This window comes from Siniperca chuatsi, linkage group LG5 (genome assembly GCF_020085105.1).
Source record: "Siniperca chuatsi isolate FFG_IHB_CAS linkage group LG5, ASM2008510v1, whole genome shotgun sequence".
Classification (NCBI taxonomy): domain Eukaryota; kingdom Metazoa; phylum Chordata; class Actinopteri; order Centrarchiformes; family Sinipercidae; genus Siniperca; species Siniperca chuatsi.
This window is the reverse complement of record NC_058046.1, coordinates 9,358,072-9,383,428: the sequence shown is the minus strand read 5'-3', so window position 1 is coordinate 9,383,428 and position 25,357 is coordinate 9,358,072. Positions and strand designations below refer to the sequence as shown.

General features: G+C 41.2%; 1 protein-coding gene across 2 annotated transcripts in view; it reads left to right on the top strand.

Moving 5' to 3' along the window:
- sema4c (sema domain, immunoglobulin domain (Ig), transmembrane domain (TM) and short cytoplasmic domain, (semaphorin) 4C) overlaps positions 1-25,357 on the top strand; it is a 94,001-nt gene that overhangs the window by 31,004 nt on the left and 37,640 nt on the right. The window contains exons 2-3 of one of the 2 annotated variants that reach the window (XM_044196317.1): positions 311-439; positions 16,890-17,098. In XM_044196317.1, coding sequence (XP_044052252.1) covers positions 16,975-17,098 — 124 coding nt within the window. In that variant the 5' untranslated portion in view covers positions 311-439; positions 16,890-16,974. The remainder of the gene's footprint in view (positions 1-310; positions 440-16,889; positions 17,099-25,357) is intronic. The other variant, XM_044196318.1, reaches the window with a different exon arrangement.

Genomic DNA, 25,357 nt, shown 5'->3' with positions numbered 1-25,357 from the left:
TCTATTGTGACTGACTAGGGCTAGCATGGTCCTGGCTTGCTAGCGTACTAGTGGTTAGCTCTCCAGCTACAGTAGTTCACCAAACTAGCCATGTAAGTAGTCCCCAAGTTTCTAGAACCGTAGACTGAAGCTGAATTTCACTGTGCCACTTTCTGGTGTGACCAGGCCTTTAATGTTTCTGTGTACTGTATGTGTGCGACACATTCAAATGATTAAAGCAGCCTTGCCACTCTCACATGCATGTGCACACACACAAACTTCCACCCCCGTCACTCATTACCCCTCTCTTGTTCTTCTTTTTCTCCCTTAGCCCAATGTGACCTTCATCTGAGTCGAGTGTCTCTTTTCAACATTCACCAAGAAGACAGAGGCAAAAAAAAACCTGAAAGGGAGATTAAGAAGAAAGCACACAGACGCGCAAGGGAGGAGAAGAAAACAAGTAAGAAAGTAAAAACATAACAAAGGGTGGAGAAGAAAAACACAGCAGCATCTTTTCTCCCTCCTGTGAAACCTTCCTCAGCAAACAGCATGACTGGCAGAGTGAATGAGAGAGGAGAACAGAGGAAAGAAAGGAGGAGGAATGGGGGGCATGTAAAATGAGTGAATAATCAAAAGAAATAAGAAAGGGAATATGAGGAGGAAAAGGAAAACCATGCAGGAGGGGGGAGGGTGGCAGTTGTCAAAACAGGACATGGAAATTACAGGCATTTTCAGGTAGTCCCAGGAAGAAATTATTCTGAAGCGAGACAAAGAGAAAGAGGAGAGAGATGCAAGAGCCGGGAGATAAGAAAAAAGCAAACAAAAAGAAAAGGTGGGGGGGGAGACAACGTTGAATTTGGGTAGGATATTGGATTTCAGAACATTTTGTTAAGAAAGATGCTGAAGGTTATGGGTGTGAGAGTGTGTGCGTGTATGTGGGGCGCTCACGCCTTTTCCTGATTGTGTGAGTGAAAGTGAGGCGGCCATATTTCGCCTGAAGCATAAAAGTGGAAAACAAGGAAGAAAGAAAGAGAGGGAGAAAGGAGAAATGAATGGATTGCAGCACTGCCAGTAGTGAAGTGAATCTGACCGACCAAGCACAGAATTGAAATTTTAGGTTTACTAAAAATGAATTTTCTGATTTGTGTTTAGTGCATTTAATCATCATTTCCTATATCATAATCTAAAGTTTTAGTCTAAATGCATCAAAGTACAAGGCAATAATTTCCACTTTTCCACTTTTAGTTTGATTTACTCACTAAAATCTCTGTAAACAGTGTCCTACTCTCCAGCCGCCTGAATTCTATATATATTCTATATAATATTTATTACCGTGTGCTCACAATAAGCTTTATAAGTAGCAGCAAGAGCTTTACCAGCACCTCTAAAGCTAATGAGCATGAAGTGTAAAGACGAGAAGTTGTGGTTTCACGGGGGGTTATGTACTGGACTATTCCTTGGCTGGAGTCTCCTCTGTTTGCCTGGCAGCCTCGAGACAAGACAAGACTTTTTGTCTTCATGTTAAGCTAACATGTCCTGGCTCCAGGTTCATGTTGAACATACAGATGTGGGCGTGGAATCATTCTTCTCATCGAACTCTTGGCAAGAAAGCAAATACGCGTATTTTGCAAAATCTGCTATTCGTTTAAGGCCCTTATCATTTTGGTTTATATTGTGCTTTAGTGGCGTACATTCCCAAACAAATTTGCAATTAAGGAAATTACCAACAGACACACAATGAATATGGGGTATTGGGACCCAGGCAGTTACCTGCTTTGGCTGGTTGTAGCAGCCTGTCTGCATGTTTTTATTGTAAAAAAACAAAACAAAATGTTTTGATTTAAAATTTGAAAAAACGATATAGCTTGACATCAATCAAGATAAGGCTGTGAAGGACAATATTTGCAATATTTTTTTTTTCTTGGATTACCATTATTTGAAAGCACAGTAACCAATTTTAATCATGGTGTGTTAATGTGCAACAGTAAATGTAAATTTTTTTTAACAATCAAGCCAGAACCCCAGATCTTAGATAGCTCCTCCCATTACGTCTGAAACCAAACCTATGCCTTTGTCATTGTAGGACACTGGATATTACTATGTGTGATATGTATGTATGTGTGAGAGCGTGTGTGTAAGTTAGTAGGTGGCCATCTCTTGTTTAAAGTGTGTGATGAAGGGCTCTCCCATTTACAATCAGTTGTCTGTTTGATCGAGCGACTGGGTGCTCCGGCAGACTTTAGTAAATTGCCTCCCATAAAAAAAGTAATTTGTATCTCAACCTCCACCTACAGAATACAGAGACGTATAGGCAGAAGAGGGATGCACTGAAACACACACACATACTCGTGACGACAAGCCACACACACATCTCAGGCAACACTGCTCTATTCCTCAATCCAGTTTTTCTGCAAGTGTGTGTTTCTCTCTCTTACACTGTCACTTATCCCTCATTCCTCTAATAATTCTGTGTGTGTGTGTGTGTGTGTGTGTCTCACAGTGTGTGTTTATCTCTGTGAGGATATTGGCTGCCGATCATAAATAGCTTTTCTCTGACAGGGTGTCATCACAGACACCGGCAGCTTGTGGAGAAGGGTGGAGAAAGGGGAAATAAAGGGGACATGACAGTGAGAGTAGAGAGAGTGATAGAGGGAGGAAGAGGAAGGGGACGGAGAGGAAAATGCAAGAAAGATGGAGGTGGAGGTTATGTACATCAAAGGGTGACAGGTGACAGGCATGCAAGAACTGCTGTGTTTATGCACACTTACACAACCCTGCGCATTGAGGTACATGTAATACAACACAAGCTACTGTCATGAATTCTCAAACAGCAGTCAAGACCTTTAAATACGTCAACTGCAGAGAGAAGCAGGGATGTATTTGAAACAAATGGATATTTAAGACAGGCCTTTAATCCTAAACTTTACTGTTTTTATAAGTATATTTTTTTCATATTTTAGTAACACAACTTCCGGTCTTCTGCTCTACTCCTGTTTTAATTTGCTATTAATGCAAAGTCAACATTTCCTCCATATTTCCCTGTTGTCCTGATAAATTCAGCGTAATCTTCCACTGCATTAACTCCACAACTACAACATCATAGTCATGTTATACTCACCACTCTGTTGCTCTGAGTTTTTCCTTTTCAAACAGAAGTTCTGCTTTCATTCACTAATTTTTTCCAGTTGTTTCCATTATGCCGTTTTTGGATCACTGTTAAGCTACTGTCAATGAAACACTTCCTGCAATGATGTATCACATTAAAACCCTTACAGTGCCTCAAAGGGCATATGGTAAGTCTTTCCTGGTTTAATGTTCTGCAGGAAGTCACTGCCCCTGACCAAAAAAATTGTTTTAGCACATAACCCCTCGTAAAACAACCACCAAAGGTGTTGGTATTCATTTAACAGAAATACTCACTAATTCATTCCAGTTTGACAGTTTTGTTTTTGTTTTTGATACTCAATACTTCCTGCAACAATGTTTCACACTAAAAGCCTTCCAGCAGCTCAAACAGCATAATCCTGCTCTTTCCTGATAGACTTTTAAAGTGAAGCATCCGCAGGAAATGAGTTTCAGCTAACAGTAGCTTAACCCCAAACAAAAACTAAATCAGTAAAGTATGAAGTGCATGACAACAACATTCCTGTTTTTAAAAAAAGAAAACCCAGAGCAGTAGATTGATGAGCATGACTGGAATTAGTGCTGTGGTAATGTACATTATGTTGAAATGCTTTTAGGGTTGTTAATCACATCATCCATTATTTGAGTAATGGCCTTCCTTTGAGAATTGCAATATACTACCATTGTTGTAGTAAACATGCAAAAGGGCTCTGCTGCCAAATGTAAGTATGTTTGACACACACACACGTATACACACAAGCAATGCTTGCCCAAGTGTCCTGGCGCACACACACAGGTTCCCCTCCGTCCGGTTTGATGAGGTGAATGAGTGTGAACCTGTCGCATCTCGCATTCCTCCAGCCTCTCTCTCCACGCAGCAGCAGTTCTTGTCTCTCTATCGATCCTAGCTTATCTTCCCATAAACCTGGACCTCTTTTCTCTCCTGCTCGCCCCGCCACCTTCTATCCTCCTCTCCTTCCTTCTCATTGCTATCGATCAGCCCATGTGTTCAACAAAGTAGAGAGCAGGCAGTGGTTAATGTAGAGCCGGTCCTGAGGAGCACTGCTCGCGGTTCGCATATCGTCTTTCCCTCCTAATGGGCCCAATCAGGCTCTAATAGACCCTGGGTTAGAGCACTGAGGCCTACCGCTCTCTTCTCACTCCTCTTACCTTTCACTTCTCCTATCTTCTCTTCAACAAATATCTGTCTGTACTGTATGTCTGCCAGGTGCATTTTTAGCTGATGACCATTGATTTCGTTAACTGATCCGATAGCTGTTGTTGGCAGATTTTTTTTAATACATTTATTCATCCAGGGAAGGATTTGCTTCTGCTGAGTATGCAAACGCTTCTTCAGAAATGTCCTGCTTTGCATTTTTTACAGTAATGCACATTCATTCCTGGTAACTGCCCAGTACAACCACAGCTTGCTAATTTTGGCCACTGGGAACTGCCCAGTACCAGAAGCTCAACTCTTTCATTGTCTGCAGGCTTCTCTCAGTCACTGAGGACATTGAATCAAGCTGGGTTAACTGCCTTGCTCAAAGGCACATTCATTGTTAGTAGTTGTTGAGTCAGGGGAAAGTGTCTCTTGCTATTTTCCTTTACAGCTTTTGCTTGCCTTCCAGGGATTTGAATGGCTTATGAATGAAAAGTAAAACAGCAAAGAAGAATAAAAGTGCAAGTCAGTAATCACCCCAGGGGGGCAGGGCTATTGCTGACTTGCACTTTTATTCTTCTTCCCCCCACCCAATATATGGGTAATAATAATAATAATAACAATAATGTGACTGGTCATATTTGTATTGACCAGTCATCAAATACCTCTAAAAGCTAAAAGAAAGCTAATGTTCTTCCCTCAATATTCAGTGTTACAGGAGCAGTGTGTAGGATTTTGTGGCATCTAGCGGTGAAATTGCAGTTTCCAACTATTTGAGTACGGTTCACCTCACCCTCCCCTTCCAAGTGTGTAGGAGAAACTACGGTGGCAAAAAAACGCAAAAGACCCAATCTAGAGTCAGTGTTTGGTTTGTCCGTTCTGGGCTACAGAAACATGGCGGTGCAACATGGTGGCCTCCGTGGAAGGGGACCTGCTCTATAAACAGCTTATTCTAAGGTAATGAAAATACGATTCTTATTTTCAGTTTAATGAAAACAAACTTATATTATATTCCATTTCTGCCAATAGATCCTCCCAAATGTGACACACTGGTCCTTTAAATCGACTCACTTCTTTTTATTGATGATGCCGTGTTCCCAGATTTTACCAACTAACTTGATGAGTACAATGTCATTATTAACAGTAGGACTGATGGCTAAATCTAACAAAAATAGGACATGAATAATGATGATGACGATCAGAAAGCAGCTCAGGTCAAGTTTTAACCATTTACTTCAACAATAATACACATTTTAGTTTGTGGCTCTGCTCATGGGACGCTCTGGAAAAATCAGAACAAGCTTGACACAGACTGTCCCTGAGCTCACAAATCCAACAGCAGATACACAACATCTGATGAACATGAACACATATTGAGAGAAACATTCTAAATTATAGATAAATCTAAATGCTAATACAGGAGGGAGCTGGGGAGGTGAAGGGAGTTAAATGTGCTGAAAGCAGGTAGTGGTGAAGCAGCAAGATTGCAGTGCACAGTGTTGATGCATGCAGAATGGGTGTTTATATGGACCATCTAGTGTTAGCGATTGTGGCCATATATATTTGGACAGCATATGGAACCTTGCTACTACGAGGCTCCTTGGAAAGCCGTAAAATTAGATAAATATATAAAAATGCTACTTCATGTCTCTGAATAAGAAAGTTTACCATGAAAGCCCACAAAGTCATTCTGACCCTCAGTATTTACACTACAATCACCTGTGTCTTCCCCTTTCAGTCTTGTTTTTCTTCTATCAGCTATCATTCAATTCATCTCTCTGTCAGTGTAAACCTCCCTCCCTCCCCACCTGCCTGTCATTGAGATGTGTGGGCTGTTTCTATAGGAGTCCAGCTAGGTGTAACCTTTATGCCCCATGGCACCTCACTGGGATCCAGGGCTCTGGGCTCAGTGTGAACTCCTGAACCCCTTCCCCAACGAAACGCTCAAAGAACAGAGCAGAGGAGAGGGGAGAGGACAGAGAGAGTGGGAGGGGAAGCGAAGGAGCGCTACCGGACAATTAGCCCCCCTAGGAGCATAGTAGGCGGCCTCCCCAAGCCAGAATACACTGTGAGTGTTCTAGAGGCTGGCAGCCAGAGAGAGAAACCAAAGTGAGAGGGAGATAGTTTGTGCGTGGGCATGTGTGTGTCATAGTGTTTTGCATTCACACGCCCAGCGGTTGTTGTTCTGAAATGAGACAGTACGTCGGGTGCCTGCAGGCGTCAATACGACCATTTCTATTATTCAGAGCTGATTACAACGCTAAATTGTACAGCAGTGAATACTTTTTAATGAGCTTTGAAATACAACAGAGAAAGTTTGTCAGCGTTTTTGTTTGTCTGAATCTGGCTGGCGGGGAAAAGAGCATATTTGCCGGAGTGATTTGATTAGTGCTCTGGTGTGTGAGGAGCAGGTTGCAAGGCGTGCATGTGCGTCTGCGGGTGTGCATATGACACGTGTGAAAGCATTCCTTTTATGTTTTGTATGCATGTACAGTGTATGTGCGTGTGTGGTCCACATAAATGTACTGTATGTGTGAATGCAGAATCAGAATCAGCTTTATGTGGACAACTATAAGCAATGTGACTCCGGTTTTAAGTTGCTCTCAACGTACTGACACACAGTACCAAGAACAATTTACAGGAAGATAGAAATAGACATACAGCTAAAAACAAGGACAACAAAGATGAACAAAGATAGGTAAAACTAAACATAGAACTATTATGTACATACAAGTGGGTGGAAAAAATAGGTTTATATATAAATATACTGTATATAAAAAGTCAATTATATATACAAGTCAATTGTTTCAGTAAAATGTAACCATGCATGTATATGTGTGTATGTAGTAGTCCATATACAGTATGTGTGCAGCATTTATATTCAGTAATGTATGTAAATGTGCACCAAAAACAATGTTAGTATGAATGAATTTGTGTGTGTATGTGTGTGTGTGTGTGTTAGCCTGCTGTTCATAAGCCAGTCCATTGCCTTGAGCAAGGCCGATCGACCTATAACTACAAGCCCATGGTGTTCATGGGCTAGTGCACACACTTATATATGTGCATTGATGACAGGTCAGAGTGCTGTCCCAGCATCCCCTTGGTCTGCGCAGACCAGGGCAGGGCAGAGTGCACATGGCTTTTACCGTTTCTCACTGCACTCATGTGTGCTCATCAGAAACAACACACTGGTTTTCAACCCTGACGGCACAAGGTCGACCAGAGAGAAAAGGGAGAGGGAGCCCTAGATGGAGAGACTGACAGAGAGGAAAACACAGACAGTGTGTCTGCTCGCACACAACTAACCTGGTTATTGTTGGCTTTCAGAAGTAATCTTATTTAATTCTCAGTAAACGAAAATCCTGGTTTCCACAATCAGGTTAAATGATTAAGAGAACCAATGACATCTAAGTAGATGTTCAACCAACCAATTAGCCCAGAGTCCAGTCTAGAAGTCCATAATCTTTAAATGGTCATACTGTGATTAATCCTGACACATATTAACAATTTACTGCATGGAGGTTTATTTTACTGTACTGTTTTGGGCTTATTTTGTCCTAACCAATCAGTAGTGACTGACGTATCTGTCTCGTCAACATCATATTCAGTCGACAAAGGAAGCCAGAAACAGTTGACTTAACTTCACGGTTGTCATGTCGATTGAAGAAATGTGCTGATTTAATAGTTGTTCTTTCAATTTCACATCACCCTGTATAAAGTCGATCTCATCCAAGCTTTTCCATTTTTGTGGCAATTTTTTTCCATCGCTGTCTTTCTTGTTCTGGCTCAGAAAGATGACATCCCCTTTCTTCAACCCGCCAGTTGTTTTTACCTTATCGTTGCATTTATCAAGACAAATGTGGAAGTAAATCATGAGATAGATTTTAAATCTTTTTTTTAATTAAATTATCAAGTATTTAATTTAATATTTTATCAGGGTGGAAAGTTTCTGAAAGTAGCACATGACCAGGTCTGCTCATTTTACTGATTAGCACCTTTTACCAGAGGCTAATGCACTGAGTGAAATTAGCTGCTGTGGTGATTGGCTAGAATTAAAACCATGGACCTCCTGGGCACGGGGTTGAAAACCAATGATTAGAATCATCTATGAACAGTAAAAACTCTCAAACTCAGATTTCTTCAGGGTTGGTTTTCAGCTCCTTAAGGTAGGTAATGAAGGCTGCAAAAAGAATTTCATAGATTCAGTCAGATACCCAAGGATATCTTTAGCCGCTAAATCTTCCACTATGTTCAGCAGCTAGTCGCGAACATTGTCTGTCTGCTGTGTGAAATTTTTCCATACCACGTCCACTCCCCAGATGTTTGGAGTAAGATCTGCTTCCATCAGGCGCACGTTCAGTGCCACCGACCAAAAGCACAGATGGTCTCGCTGTCTGATTAGCTGGACATCAGTCTCTCCGGTTTCATCTCGCCTGCACCTCCTCTTCTCTAACTTCCTCGGGTCTGAGCAGGTGTTTGGCCTGCAGTCAGAGTCCAAATCAGATCCATTTCATCTGTAATCAGCTGGAGCCCCTGGCACTGATGGAAGAGATCAGAGCCCCGATCAAAGAATTATAAGCCGACCACGCCTGACCAGCCGACCATGACACAGACAAGGGGGGGGGGGTTTGCGAGCTAGCAAGAATTACAGTAAGGATGAAAGGAGAGAAGATGGAGATTTGAAGGCCTGCAGAATCTCCCGGGGGAGAGACATGAAAGAGCAGGGTGCTGGCAGCAGGGAGGCTAAGATGTTACGCTGCAAGCTCTCATGGGAGGTTTTTTTTTTGACATTTCCATCAGTGGAAATAGGTTATTTAAAGTCAAATGTGGTGCTCAGTTCCGCTTCAATTTGAGGTAATTAGGATGGGAAGTGAATTCCAATCACAATGTGAAAGGAAAGTCAATGACATTAACTTGATGCCGTTGTATTGCTTGATGCACCGCCGCTGGTTAGCAAATCAGTAATTGTGTGCAAATATGGGAAATCATGTGCTCAGGTGCATGGAAATCGATGGGTGGCTCACATATTGATGGTAGCAGTTTTAAAGGGGAATTTTAAACACTTTTTGGAATATGTTAACATCGTGTTGGATGTTTCAGAAGGACGCTACAGCAAGCACGATCACACACTGTCTCCCATTCATCTTCTACATTCATACACACATTCACAAACTGCATGCAGCCGATCAAACCCCTCTTTGATTATCGGTCTTTCATCTGTGCCAGCTCAACACAAACACACTGCACAATCTGCCAGCACATCACCCACACACACTGCCATAAACGCACAGCTCTTTAATGTGAGCTGGTCAGCACAGTGTGTTCACACCTATATTCGCAGATATGCTAGCTAATGCTATCACTTAGATGCAGACTCGCTCATGCTTGATATTGCTTTAAACCGTGCATTCAAGCTATGCAGATTCTCATATACAAACACACACACTCTACCTACTTTAAGTGTCCACCTTTGTCTTTGTAAAAAGGCTCTCAGAAGCTGAGTATGTGTGTATGGTGTGGGTGGGTGTGTGCGTGTTTCACTGTCAGTAGAGTGTCCATGTCTGCTCCATTAGCTCCACACACATAAAAGCAGGGCATCAGCTCTGTTGCCTTCATTTTTCTTGTCACTGTATAGAAAAAAGCATCTCTGTGCAACATAGAGCTGTGTTCTCTCAGCCCTGTTGCATGCATGGCTCTGCAGCACTGTATAAAAAAGTGAGAAGAAATAGCAAAAAAAAAAAATGCTGAAGTCCATGTTGATTTCCCTCACTTCACATCCCACAAGTCATCAATTTTGCAGGGATCGCTGTAGCATGATATTTTTTCACTCCGATTTCATAGCCATTTTGCTCTGGACTTGAACCGAGAACCTTGAAAGCTCTTCTTTGATGCATCGCCACAAGTGGAGCCATTGTATATTTTTACATTTATATTCCAGGCATTTAGCTAAAGCTGTCATACAGAGCGACTTACAGTGTGTGATCATCTCGGATTCAAATCACTGAAACTCTTTTTGAGGGACCTCCATGTTTTTAAGGGCTGATCGCTGCTCAAAATGTTTCAGCTGTAAAAATTCCTCTAAATTGGTTAAAATTATCATATGATGCGCCTTCAACCAAGGCTCTCAGGTGGGTTCACAGACTCTCAGATAACATTTTGAACCCCCTGAATGCATTTGAATCACAAAAATGAAACTGGATGAACTCGGGTCACAAATTATGATTTCGGCAACAAATCCTTCTCTGTGGAAAATGTTTTGAACAATTTATCTTTAAGAGCTGTCGAAAGTAAAGTTCAAAAAGCTGAACTGTGCCACCAATCAAACAGTTCCTCTTATAGTACCCACATTTTTCTTATTCAATGACATCCACTGCCTGTGTGATAGAGATTCCTCTCTGGTCTCAGGTAGTAAAATATCATTAAATAATTCTTATCTATTATTTAGACCTAAAAGTTAAAACAAGTGAAATGAGAGATCATTTGAACCTGTATCCAATAAAAATACTGTTGACTATCGGCAGCCCTAGAAACCCATACATGTCCAACCATTAATGCACCAGTGCTGCTCCAACTTACCACTATGATGATTTCAAAGTGAGGGGAACGCGGCATAAAAGTCCAGGAGCCGCTCTCATCCCTCCATCCATGAGGTGTGAAATCGTTTGATCCAGTTTGTTCTATTTAGGTGAAACAGCTTTTGTGTGAGAGTTTGCACTTGTGTGTATTTGTGTGTGTTTCTAAATGCTCCTGGAGCACTAAAAGTTGGAGGGAAAGGGGAGGGGACGGGGTTGCAGGAAGGAAGGAAGGAAGGAAGGAAGAAAGCTGACGGTAGCCGCTGTGTTTGTTTTGCAGGAGGCGAGAGGGGAGATGACGGGTGGGAGCTTTAGTCCATCCGTCCGTACGTGTGTGTGTGTGTGTGTGTGTGTGTGTGTGTGTGTGTGTGTGTAGGGGCAGTTACGGGTTAATGGACATTAAGTCTGTCTCAGTTTGATAGTCAGAGTGGAGGGTGGTGGGTGATGCGCCCTGGCTCTCTGTAACCCACAAAAGGGTCAGAGGTCAGGGTTAAAAGTTAAACAATGCCTGGAAGGACTAGTAATCAGCTAGGGCTGCACCAGAGGTCAGTGTGTGTGTGTGTGTGTGTGTGTGTGTGTGTGTGTGTGTGTGTGTGTGTGTGTTTGTAGTAATATGTGAGGAGGGGAAGGAAAAGGCTGCCAGGAAAAGAGAGGTGGGGAAAATGAAGGGCAGGAAGAGGACAGCGGTGAAGAAAAGAGGACAGACAGATGGGGATTGAAAACGTTGTCCTTCTCATCCTTTTTTTCCCCGACATCCGCTCACTTCGAAGAAACGACCCTGCTTTGCTTCTCCCTACAGGGACTCGTCTTACAGTACCTCGAAATACACACAAGAAACACGCATGCAAGCACACATTCAGGCAAAAAACACACACACGTGCACATACAAATCAGCAAGCACAGCCAAAACACACACAGGAGCTCAGCAACCTAATCAGAACATGTGGCCTATTTCGCTGTATGTTTTAATGAGCTCTCCATTGTGGAGTGGTGACTGATATTATTAGGCTGCCGTGTCTCAGCTCATTAGCTAAAGAAGGCTCAACAACAACACCAGCAGCTAAAAGATGATTTGATACCGCCTGCAGAGTTATGTGACACCGCAGGACCTTAAAGAGGCCGTGGTGAGAGACAGAGCAAGTGAGTTAATTTGGTCACCAGGGGAGAGGGAGGCTGAATCTCGCTTCTTACGACACAACGGGGCATCATAAGAGTCGGTCTGACAGAAAGAAAAAGAAAAATATATCATAGACTGACTTCAGCCTTTGCCCCCAGCATTCATAAAGATCCCTGCAGATGTGGCTTGAAGATTCAATGTGCAATTTTAGCAGCAGTGGTGTCAAGTGAAGAGAAGTAGTCAACAACGGCTCAATTTTCTATACTGGCACTGTATGGAATCCCTCTGCTATATGCTATTAAAGCAGCTAAATGCATCAAACTGAACTGAAGACTATGCCTTTGCTGGTTTTTAAATGGTTTGCGCTGCTACATGCTCTCAAAGCTAGCACCTCTGCTAGCGAGATAACCTGCTAGCATGTTTCCTGCCAGCTGACCACTAGTGGCTGTGTGAGCTATTATTACAATGCTATACTATAGTAAGCGTGGGAATGTAGTAAATTTGCTCCAGTGCTGTCCTTCAGTACACTTTTGAGGTATTTGTTCTTTAATTCAATTCAATTCATTTTTATTTACATAGCGCCTAGACCGTACTCTTTATAATTTACCTGACTACTTCTATTTTAAGCTACTTTACACTTCTACTAGGTGAATATTGTACATTTATTTGACAGCTGTTACTAGTTACATTGCAGATTTTACATACAAAACATGTCTAGTTTTTAAGATATGACCCATTGTTATAGAGAAAACCACTCAAATGTATATGTTTGAACATTAAAATGCTATGAACATGTTAGCATAAGTAATAATTATCACATATAGTGTAACACAGGGGCCATTCTGCTGTAGTACTTTTGCTTTTGATACATTTTGATACATATTGCTGATAATATTTTTGTACTTCTTCTGTACAATTAAATTCAGGACTTTTACTTGTAACTTTTTTCATTGTAATATTTCTACTTTTACTTTAAAGCAGAGGATAGTAAATAATAAATAATATGTGTACTTCTACCACCACTGCTTATGGATCGTGGGTTTGACAGTGTTGTTTTATGAGTTTTTATTTTTTTTAACTGTTACAATGGATGCATTTAAGTAGGAATTTATTATGGAAAATTACGTTTATTGTCATTTTACTACAACGGCAAAGAGCTGTTCTGTTCCAGCCAGAAATTCTGAAAAGAGTTGGTCTTTTATTGTGTGACAGACCAACACATTAAAGAATTTCTGAGAAAAATCTGTGATAATACAACAGTAATACAGAAATGAATAAGTAATTTATATCGAAGCAATCCTTGTGATTGCAATATGACCTGATCCTGTACGATACATCCGTCTAATGGTGTTATCAGCAGGTGAAATCTAAAGCTAAAACCTACACCGTAAGTATCTATAAAGGCACTACTGTTAACCCCTTGCTTTAACTATAAATCCAGCTTTACAGTACAAGTAGACGAGTTAACAAGTTTCCCGAAAAGTAGCCCACTGTCACGTGACCCTCCCCTTGCAGGTTGTAGCAGTCCCTTGAGAGTCTCACCTTTCTCTGTACCTGCTATTTCCTGTTATGGTTAAAGGGGGTTGCAGTCTGTTGAAAAAGGGTTCTCCATGCATCTTCAATCAATATGCAGCTGAATCAGGTGCTTCTCAGTTAGAGGACAGCAAACTTCCAAGGGAAAAACAGAGACTGGAGAACACCGATTGATTTGCAGCCTTTAATTGTGCAAACAGACTAACGTTTCAACACTACTGTGTCTTGTGCTCTGGGTGAAAAGGGAATGTCCTCGATAGATAAAACTGGATTTGAAAATCAACATTTAGTGTAGCGCTTTGGCTATAATGTTAGTGACAAAATGTTACACTGTTAGACCGTCAGGAAAGAGGAAAGGGAGGGAGATGGAATGAAAGAAAAGCAGAAAGAGGCAGCAAACAGAAAAAGAGAAAGTGGATATAAGAAGTGTGCATTGAATTTGATTTTAAAGCTTTTTCTCAAACAGAAGCCTTGAATCTCCGTCTCCTCCGCCATCCTCGTCCTCCTCCTCTTCCCCTGTAGTGTTTACACGCTGCCTCTTCAGTTAATCCGATCTTTAGGATGCCCACTTCACTTTGTTACCTCTCAGCACAGAGATGGAAGAGTGGACGTTGGTGGAGAAAAAAACATTTAAAATGCAAGCCTCCTGCTACGTCTCCAAATGTGTTTTTTCTTTCTCCATAACTCTCCCTCCATTTCTCACATCCTCACATCAGCCCTTCATCCCTCGCTCCCTCCCTCCATCTCAATCTCAATCTCGGCTCACTCAAGCGTTGGCCGGCACGACCTCTAGCATCGATCCAATAAAGCTGGTAGTCGGCACTGCGAGGCTTGAGGAGCTTTCATCCAAACCCAGCGTTTTAGCACGCTCATTGAACAGCACGTCGCCATGATCTGATCTGGGGGTGGAGGGTGGCGGGGGAGTGTGGGGGGTGTTTGATTTTTTTTCTTCTTTCTGCCTCTTCTTATTTTCCTCTCAAAAGTGTAATCAATAGCAGTCACGTTGGTTGGACGTGGGCACATACACATGCACACACACACATATCCAAATCTCAATTATCTCCCCTGCCAATCCATCAAATAAACCAAAATGTTTATTTGCCAGCACCGGACTTTAATATTCACGTGTGAGAATACATGAGGGAGAGGGAGTAGGAGACGTAAAATATGCTACATATATAGAGGTATTTTCCGTCTTTGTACTGGGTTAAAGTAAATGCAGTTTGACATTTTGTGCCTGTTTAAAAGTTAATGGATTCCCTTCTCCAATGAGCATGCATCATCATAGGCGCCATTTCATTCGCTGATACACAGCAGCAGGTGCAGAAGGGAAAGAGTACAGATGGTGTGTGTGCATTTCTGTGTGTGTATGTGCATCTTTGTATTTCAATTCTCATGAGAGTATTTGGTCCTCATAAGAATAGAAACATTAAGAAAGATCCATCATTCCTTATATCTACAGTGGTTAGGTTAAAGTTCAGTAATTGGTTTAGCGTAATTAGACTTGGTTTAAATATGCTTAGTGAGTTGGAGATTAGTAGAGTACGAGATTTTTGCTGGCATTTGAATACAATAGATGTGAAAAGAATTTTTCTCGTGGAATTCACAGCATTTAAAAATTACATTTAAATTTAACAGTGTCGACTATTTCTAGACAGTGTGCTAGTTCCTCTAGGTAATCCGAAAACCATACTGTGAAGAGTTTTCATTGAAACTACTTTCCACCGAGAAAAAAGGGGTCCCTATATGAAAACTGTGAACAGAATGTTTTGTTGATTGTCCTTCAGACCTTAGTATGCTTCAAACAAAGTGCTTATCAGACTATTATTTTAACAGTGTCTGAAAACCAATTTTCAATGGGGTAATGGGGCGGGGCTGCTTCTGACAATTTTTGTAACCATTCGAAAACAGACAATCTGACAATCATATGCACTATACACAGTGTTTTCATGTACAACACCATGAATGCCTTTGAGCAGAGAGTGTGCTCCTTATTTGTACTATTAATTGTGTTGAGACATGCAAAAGACATAGAGAGATGTGGGCCAGGCAGAGGTTATGACGGCAGGCTTTTCCCCTCCGCCTTTAAGTGTGGTCGTTTAGTCAAATGACACATTGTACAACCTAGTTCACTTGAGGCATACTGACGCCGTTAGTAATGGAGACAGTTTGAACAATTAAAACCATCTGTATGACTACATACCACTAGAAGTAAGTGAGAAATTTCTTTTTGTAATTTGGGTGAATCGACCTTTTAACCAATAAATCAGTCTAGATTTTTTGATAAATATGTCTTTCCACTAGCAGTTTTGTAGAACAAGCAGAATATGTAATGTCTTTCTTAGATGTTTTTCAGCACAGGTGGCTGCAACAAATCCACTGATGAAAGCAACATTACTAAAAAAATATTTTAAAAGATATTAGAGATAAAGATATTAAAGATTAAAAAATATTTTCACACTTTAACACTGCTAATAAAAGTGAAGCTACTAATGAAAAAGATGATCATTTATCTAGGGCTGGAAATAAGTTTCTTCTTGAATTTGTGTGCTTAACAGATTTATGCCTCTAATTGATGTCACTGAGTTCATACAAAATGACGATTTGACATAAGGGAATGGTTTAAGGGCTGACAGGTCCTCACAAGCATACAAAAACACACTTGAGAGTTGGTTCCTCTATTCTACACCTTGTGCATCAGTCTCACCTGCAGCACCGTAACAAGTCAATCATCCTGTGCTGTTATTGGACTGTAATGTTGCTCTGTAGCCTCACACTTGACATGTTCATTAGGTATAAACCAATTCATTTACAACACAGTGCTATTGGATTGTCCTTGCCTCGACATTCATTTCCCAACACATTGGCGTTTGATGCGTTGCCAGCGCCAATTAACTTTGATAACTCAGCCCCAGTTTAATATACTGCTGCTGAATTAGCTTGACAAGAGTGCAGCGATAAGCTATTTCTGAGCTTTTTGAGTAGCGATAGCTGGATTATTGCTCAGAGTGAGAGTTGGACAGGGGAAATTTTCCTGGATAAACCCCTGGCCAAAAGTCATTAAAATGTTTGGTTTGTTTTTGTTGGCAGACACACACACACACAGAAGCACATACACAGATTACAGCTATGTCCTTGTTGGCTTTAATGATTTGCATAACTCATTTTTGTTTTACATTACTGTGGATTTTGATGACCATGTTCAATTTTATAGTACATGTTTTCAAAGTGAGAAATTTATCTTTCAGTGCAGCTGGAATATGTGAACTGTTTTGTGTGGCTTGTTGAAAAATGTGCAAGTTGTAAATACTGTTCTGACAAAATTGTTTCTGATAAACAACCAAGCCAATAAAGGAGGTGAATTGCTGATTCCAGCTGATGTATTGGTTTTTCTTTCTCTCGACAGGCTGCCAAGAGCCAGGCTGCTCTCTCGAGTCCATCTGATCAACTGATTGATTCCTCGATCCGTCACTCAGCGCCAATTCCGACGAATGGGAGCTGACATGGGAGCCATGGGCGGGACCAAGGTCTTGCTCCTGCTGTTTCTGGTTGGATGGGAGAAGTCGCTGGGTCTCAACTGGAATCCAGTCCCACGCAAGACTGTTCGATACCAGGGTGAGTGAGCAGTCTAATACCAGCTGATAGACCTCAGGGGGCACTGAAACTTTCTAGTGAAAGCCAAACTTACAGAATTCCTTTAGGTAGAGGCTCCAAGTTCTAATCCTGTGTCTAAAAAAATTTTTTTGGGTGTTTTTATATTAAAATCCGTGTCTTTTCTTTTCCTGTAAAACACAAAAATATTTTTGATGACTCATCCTGAACTCAAAAAGATTTTTTTAACATATATTTGGCATATATTAAGAGATAACGGAACAATTAACACAGGGACCCACAATTAGAAGTTGTATTTTTTATTTCACTGTGTCTTTGAAGTTGCTGGGCTTAGGCCACTGACTGTCAGTTACAAGCTTGTTAGCTTGGTCACTAACAGGACAATAAGATGTATTTATACCATCAACTTCTGTCTCATAACTGTCTCAAACTATTCCTCTTTTGTGGAGCAGTTTATACACCGACAGAGGGGGGTGAATAAAAGTACATGGTGCAACACAGTAGCTGGCGTACATAGCTTTCTCCATTTTAGACTCTCTAGAGTCTCAAAAATCAGTACTATCAAGATGGCTTGCATGTAAATTTGAATGTCAAAGTTTACCACAGTTGAACTCAGCACAAAAATCTGCACAGATTTACGTTCCTGCAACCAAATCCACTGAGGCCAGGCCTTAAGAAGTATTTTATTGACGGACAGCTGTTGGTAGAATCCTCCAAGCTGGCCCTGGAATGATTTATCTGGTCAGACATCTGATACAAAACCAATAATTGCAAAAATGTATTCCATTACAACAATCAAGGAGGATTTTCCATTATATCAGAGCTGGATGATTTCTGATTTTTGTTAAGAGGCCGACATCGACCCTCAGTAAAACAATACATCAGTCTAATCCTAGCGCTCAACTGTATTTGCACTCTTTATCTCGGCCCTCCTCTGCAGCCAGGCCCAGCTTTCTTCACTGAACAATACCAATTGTTGCAAGCTGAGAAATAGTCTTTTTTTAATCCCTCAAAGGGGAAGTGCTGCATTCTCTCTCTTGGGGATTAGGGAAATACTATAAAGAGGGGAAAAAAATATGGGGGGAAAAGCTTTATTTTCTCACCTCCCTGTACTACCTATTCCACCTTTCATCAAATATCTAGCTCTCCTTTCCCTTCTTTTTCGCCTCTTTCTTTGCCTTTTATCCCTCCCCTCCCCTTTTTTGCTTTGTATGGCGCGGCTCATCGTATGAACCCGAAATGCTCTTATTGCGTTTTCACAAAGAGCTCAGATTTCAGCCGCTCTCGAGGAGAATGGCGCTTGGTGGCAGCGGTGGTGGTGCGGTGTGGGGATATTTCAAAAGCTGCTCTCTCATGCCGCTATGCACCCCCCCCCCTCCCACAGCCATCTTCCATCCTCTCATCCCTCCATGCTACAGTCATCACTGGTGTTGCGGTCGGATGTAAGGACAGAGGCTGGAGGGAAAACAATCGATAGGGCATCAATACTTTCTGGTCAAATGCTCCAGTGTGACAAAGCAAAGCCAGTGCTGGCCAAGAGTGGCCCAGATCTCTGCTGCACTTTGGTCTGAACACACTTGTGGTAAAGACACACCAGACAGGGCAAACAGGGACAGCTGCAAACACATGGTCTTATATGGAAGGAGCAAAAAAGACGCACTTCCAAAAAATATCAAATTTTTTGCATTTGTCTGAAAAATGGGTGAATAAATATGCCTGTAGAGACACGATAACTCCCCTCGCTTCTAGTGCAGCTTCACTCTTTTGTCATGAATGTTTTCGAAGTAAAAGCCTTGTCATGAAACGCAGGAGAAGGCAGATCATGTCACTTCTATCATACCTGAGTCTGGCACTTGAGTGCAGAAATATTCTTGACACAAATTGATTTGCATTGGAAACAACTGGGATTATCTTACCGTTGACAGATTTCTCCACTTGGTTAAAGAAAAATGAGATTTTCAGGCTCAGTACTGGGTTAAATGACTTATATGGATGGGTTCTTGCTACAGTGCTGAGGAGGAGATAGGAGAGAGACGAAATGGAAAAACAAAGCTGCAGAAAGAGGGAGGGAGGGATTGGAGGGGGAGAAATGAGAAGAGAGAGAGGAGACATATAATGGAAGGAAAGCAAGAGAGAGAGACATAGAGAAAGACTGGGAGAGAGAGGCCAGTCACTAACTGCCTTAAAAGGACAGAAAGTAGCCTCATTGGAACGACAGAGAGGAAAGAACACACACACACACACTCTGCAGGCCATTCACCCATGTTTTGCATGGAGGTGTCTCCCTGCACAGACACACAGCATCCATATAAACATGTGTATGCTGTTTGCATGCAGTGTGAGTTTGCAAGACAGGGGCAAGAAGACAGGCAATGAAAAACTAGAGTGAGAGAAAATGTGGGAGCACAGAGGGCATGTGTGTATATACCTATTTGTGTAGAGAGAGAGTGTGTGCGTGTAGCTGTGTGTCTGTCTATCTAATCCCCCTTTGTTTATATGTGTGTGCGAGTGTGTGTACTGCTTAGGCTGGCAGTCTGAGGGATTTGGAGCTCTGGGCAGTGCAGGAGGGGTGTGTGTGTATGTGTGTGTGAGAGTTGGGTGGGTTATGGTGGGGCAGAGATGGTTGAAGAGATAATATTTACCCACCCACCCCCACCCCCACCCAGCAATTACATGAGGTTAAAGAAGAAGAAACACAAACATCCTCTGTGTGTGTGTGTGTGTGTGTGTGTGTGTGTGTGTGTGTGTGTGTGTGTGTGTGTCTCGTTCCCTCGCTATCTATCCACCCCTTCTTCTTCTTTTATTTTTTAAAAGTCACATGTTGACATTTTGAATTTTAGGCTGTTGTTATTCCTCACCAGCTACTCGTCACATTTATGGAGAGAAAGAAAAATCACAGTTGGCTACTAATGAGACATTTTATGTACACACATTATGTATAGCCCTCGTAGAGCTGCTAATGAGAGCTGCAAATTTACATACTTTTCTTTTCTAATCACTGATGTAGTGCATGTATCTTGATTTCTTTTCACTTTTATGTGGTTAATATTTCATATTTATGTTCATATTGTACAAATCTCTCATTCATCATTTTTTGCTAAAGGTCTTCTCATCCATACATTTTACTTAAAGGCTATTGTTATTCTGATGTTATACTTACTAGGTTGTATCTGTAAAAAAAAATAAATGCATGTAATAGAGCAAGGATTCCTTATATTATTTATACATTCAACCTTTGTAAGAGGAAGAACATTTTATTTCTCTTTTAAAAAGTAAGTAGTCAAATTCAAGTTGCAAGTTTTGTCAAGTTGAGTCTAAGCTCGAGCCTAACGCAAGTCCAAGTCATACAACTCAAGTCTATACCTCTGGAAGGATCAATTAATTGTTTGTTCTTTTCATGGGATTTGTTGACAATAAGAAAAATATAGAATATCGCCAGCCTTTTTCTTTAAACATAAAGAGGAAAGGATTTTGTATCTTCTTTCTCACTTGTTTTCTCTTTCACCTTTGCCTCTTTCATTCAGTCTCTGGGCCTGACCTGCTCTGTCCTTTTTCTTCTTACTGAATTGACCACAGCTGATTGGAGCATCCATTGTGTTGTTTTAAGCCATTTTCACGCACCTTAACCTGGCCTATTTCCACTGACCACAGAAAATACTTGATCTGATAATACCACTGTCTTCTCCCACTCCTTTCTATCTTTTTCTCTCTCTAACACCCTCTTTCCCTCTCTCTTTCTGGGTTTCACCCGTTGGGTTCATACACTCACTCACACACACATGCACTCCTTAGCCCAGCCCAATGAGCCAAAACTATGACAAAATGCAGCAGCTGTGGTTAAACAAAGAAAGGAAGAGAGAAAGAAAGTATAAGAGAAAGAAAGAGGGAGGTGAAGAGAGTAGGAGAAATAGAGCCCTTAGAAACTTGATATGTTATTTGAAAATCTATCCAGCTTTGATGCAGAAAATGAGCCCTGCATCTTTAAAGAAAAGCCAAGGCAAATGTATGCCTTTTGATTTAGAAAAAGAAAGATAGAATGAGAGATGGTGGGAGAAAAAAAATAGTGCAGAAGGAAAGTGGAGAAGGGCTGGGCCTCTGACCTCCAGAAACCTCTCTCTCTCAACCTTTCTCTTTTTTCCCTTCTTTCTGTCTCTCTGCCGTATCTCCCCAAACCCTCCAATTACAGTAATGAGTGGTTGAGAGCGAGGCAGAGGAGGAGGCAGAGAGAGGCTGTGCGTGACTGGGAGAACAGATGGGGGAGAAGGAGGGAGGGATGGAAGAAGGAGATTCATCATCGCTTTTTATCTGCTATGAGTGTCACTCATCCCCTGACCCTGTGCTGATTGGTCAGTGAAGATTAACAGCCTGGACCAGATGTCAGGACCTGGAGTGCTCTCTGTTGTCATACTGACTTTGTGAGAGCTGATGTGTGGGCACGTGGGCATGTGGATTAAAATGAAAATGCCACTCAAAGGCAACTCTTATTCAAAGCACCTTCTTGTGGTAGTAGTGCCATGGTTGAACTGATGCACTGGTTTACCACTATTGAAATTATATTAAAAATCACTGCCATCCATTATTCTTATCCTTAAATCAAAAGTGAACATTTCACATACATGCACATGTGGGTTTCTGACATTGCACGTGATAAATTCACATAGGCACATGTGATTTTCAGATATTTTATGTGAAATGTACAGTAAGACATTACTTGTGAAAACAATTTTGCATCACATGTAATGGTTTCAAATATGTGGTTATTTTCACATTTTACACGTGATGACACCTGATATAGGCATGTGAAGTATGTTTCCAGGTAAAACATAAATTTCACATGTGTTTTTTCCTTAATGATGCAGTTTGATTACATATTTATTCACTAAATTACACAGTACTACAGGAGATCGACAGGAAAATAATCAACAACAATTTTGAAACAATTTTTAAGTTATTTAACAAGCAGAAATTGCCAAACATTTGCTGGTTAATGCACCTCAAATGTGAGGATTTGCATATTTTCGGTTTTATTTCATTGTAAATTCAATATATTTGGGGGTTTTGACTATTGGTTGGGGAAAAAACAGGCAATTTGAAGAGTTTGTGATGGCCATTTTTCACAATTTTCTGGCATTGTATGAACTTGAAATATAAAAGGTGCCAGTTCTCAACAGCCTGGAGATATCATGTGCATGCAGCATAGGGGGATACAAGTCGTGTGCAAGAATAAATAATTTGATGGTATGAATTAACAATTAATAATACAAAATAGTAAAAGTACATCTTGTGCCAGCCCAAAAAAGTACCCCTGATACTTCTGCACAAACCATTAGCGGCTTTCTGAATGAACTAGACCACATGCTGCACCTCACGTAGCTGCAAATTTCCGCCTCAGATGTTTTAAATAGAAAATGAGTCTATTTTTTCCAACACTCACAGTAACTACACCATGAGTACCTGTAGTTATTCAAAAAAACTTGGTACTGTGTACTAAGCAACTCAGATGGATGGAATGCACCACTTGAGGCTGTAGCTCAGTTGGTAAAGTAGGGTTGGGTTTTAATCGTAAGCTTGTTAGGGATGGCGGTTCAATCCCCAACCATTCCTATCTACATTTTAACGTGTCCTTGAGCAAGACACCGCACCCCAAATTGCTTCCAATGTGTGTAGAAAACCAATTTGAGTTGCTTTGGACAAAAGTTTCTGCCAAATTAATGTCATTTAATGCCAGTACAGGCCCAGTTTGAGCACTGGAGTAACCAAAAAAATGGTCGACAGATTAATTAAGTAACTGTTAGTTGTAGCCAGACTACACTGGGAGTACTGGCTTGTGTGGAAGCCTAACTCAATTCTTTTGTGACTTTTTGACAGACTTCTATACATGTATCTACAGTAGGAGGATGTTTTATCATTATCATGCTGGGTTTGAGTGTAATGTTCCATATTCTTAATGGCTTTTCACTCAGATAAGAAGTCCCCTTTTTCTGAATCACCAAATACTTGTCATTTTTGGCATGTAAATCATTCATTGAGTCAAATTCCAAAACTATAGCAGTGCCGTGCTGCACCCGTTGAGCTCCACAGGCTCCCCTCTTTCTCTCTTTGTGTGTGTGTGTGTGTATGTGTCATCACCACAGCATTGTACAAAAAGGCCTAACTCTCCCCAGCTGGTGCCCACTGCTGTACCAGTCATACATGCTGAACCATGTCGCTGGAATGGAAAAACCTCACTTGTGGCATCAACCAGCTCTTGATTTGTTCTGCTTGTTGTGGATTGCAATGGCAGCCCCCCACCAAGCTAGGCTGTTTCATCCCTGCTCCCTCTTTCATCTCCCCCACCCACCATCCCCATCCCCACTGGGCTCACTTGTTCCGTTGTTGTGTTAATCCACTTTTATCACTTCCTCTCCTCCCACTCTCCCATCCCTTCATCTCGCTCTTCCAATTCTGTTGAATTCAATCACTCTATTGCTATGACTGTTTATCGAAAACAATAATGCTGTATAGGAAATACAAATGCTCCATAACCAACAAACAAGGGCTTACACATTTAAACCACACAGAGACGAGTAATTCTTCAGCTTAAAAACATGTACTTTTATTATGCAGTCATCAATTTACTTGCTATTATTCTTTATGGCATATTGATTCAGTCACAAGCTAGTTAAGTACATGAATTCCTTGTGTTGCAGACTGAATTAGCATTATAGAATAATGCTATAAATCTATATATTGCTATATATATATTTCTAAATTTACAATAGCATGTGATCTATAATAACCTAAATTCAGTCTACAACAGACAAAAGGTATATTTGCAGATCTAGCTAGTAAAGGTATGTATATATCTCCCTTTCTTGTCTCTCTCTATCTCCATGCTCTCATTCTGTCGTACACCTGACTCTCCTGCGAACTTGTCGTCTGTTCGGCAGACAAAAGCTTGAGCATCCACGTGGGAGTGTGTGCGCCTTTGTGTGCGCAGTGTTGTTTTTTCCTTCAAAGAGGGTACCTGCTCAGATGAAGGTCTGACGAGGCTCTGTGTGCACGCTCGGGTATATCTGCATGTTTGTGTGGGCGCTGCGCAACGTCTCTCCCTCCTCTGTCTGTCTGTCTCTGCCTCTCATTCGGCGTTTGTCGCTGCTTCAAAGCTCTCCCTAAAATAGGCCTTTAATCATAGTTTGGTGTGTGAGTGGCTCAGCGGTTAGAAGCTATAAGCAGAGGTTGGATGTATTTATAGCAGACAGGGATAGGGCGGCTGGAGCTCCACTGGAACGCTGATGGAGGCAGATTACAGAGGCTAGGCCCAGGATGAGACCTTTTCAGCAACAGGCGCTCCCCCTCGTCCCCTCCTTCTCCTCCGCCTCACATGGGAGTTCTGTTTGGTCTGGCTCAGTTTGGCTTGGTTTGATTTGGGCTGGGCTGGATGGTGAGGCCGTGACATGACCCTGAGATACCCTACAATGAAGTGTGCACAGACACAAGCACATTATACAGCTTGGTTCCCTCTGTTTGGTATAAATCTGTTATAAAACCAATCCCTAAGTGTCAAAATAATGATCCTAGAGTTCCTTTGAATTATAGGGAGATAAGTCTTCTCAGTTCGGTTTAAAAACTCTATTCCAATATTCATAATGAGCGATTGTACTGTTATTTGGAGACATTTGGTCTGTTGCTTTCGAAAGAATAGAGCCGGTATTGACCACATTTATTCTTTATCTACTATAATTCATGCTAGAATACAAGAGGGGAGGCCCACTTTTAGTAGTTTCATAGATTTTCAGAAAGCTTTTGACTGCATAAATCATGACCTTCTCAATTTCAAATGACTAAAATCACGTATAGATGGTAAATTTTATAATGCCTTAAAAGTTGTTAACCAAACCCTAGTTGCATGTGTGCAGGTCAATGACTATAGAACAGGTTGGTTTCCAACCCCATTTGGTGTAAAACAGGGGACGTGCTCTCTCCCACGCTGTTTGCCATTTATAAATATATATATACTGTATATATATATACAGTATATATGTTTTTCCTTAAAATGTCTGCAGAATGTCCTGATTTGTTTTCTATGTCTGTTGGATGTAGACCTCAATACCTGTTTACAGACAAAATGTTTCACCTAGCTCAGTTTGTGTTAAATGCCTAGCAACAGCGTAGGAGGGCACTTTGTTTGATGTGTTAAAGGCACAGTCTGTGCCTCAGATGTAAGTTATGTTTTATAGCTGCGATGTCTAAGGAGCTGCTTTTGGTTTAGTGTTGCATATT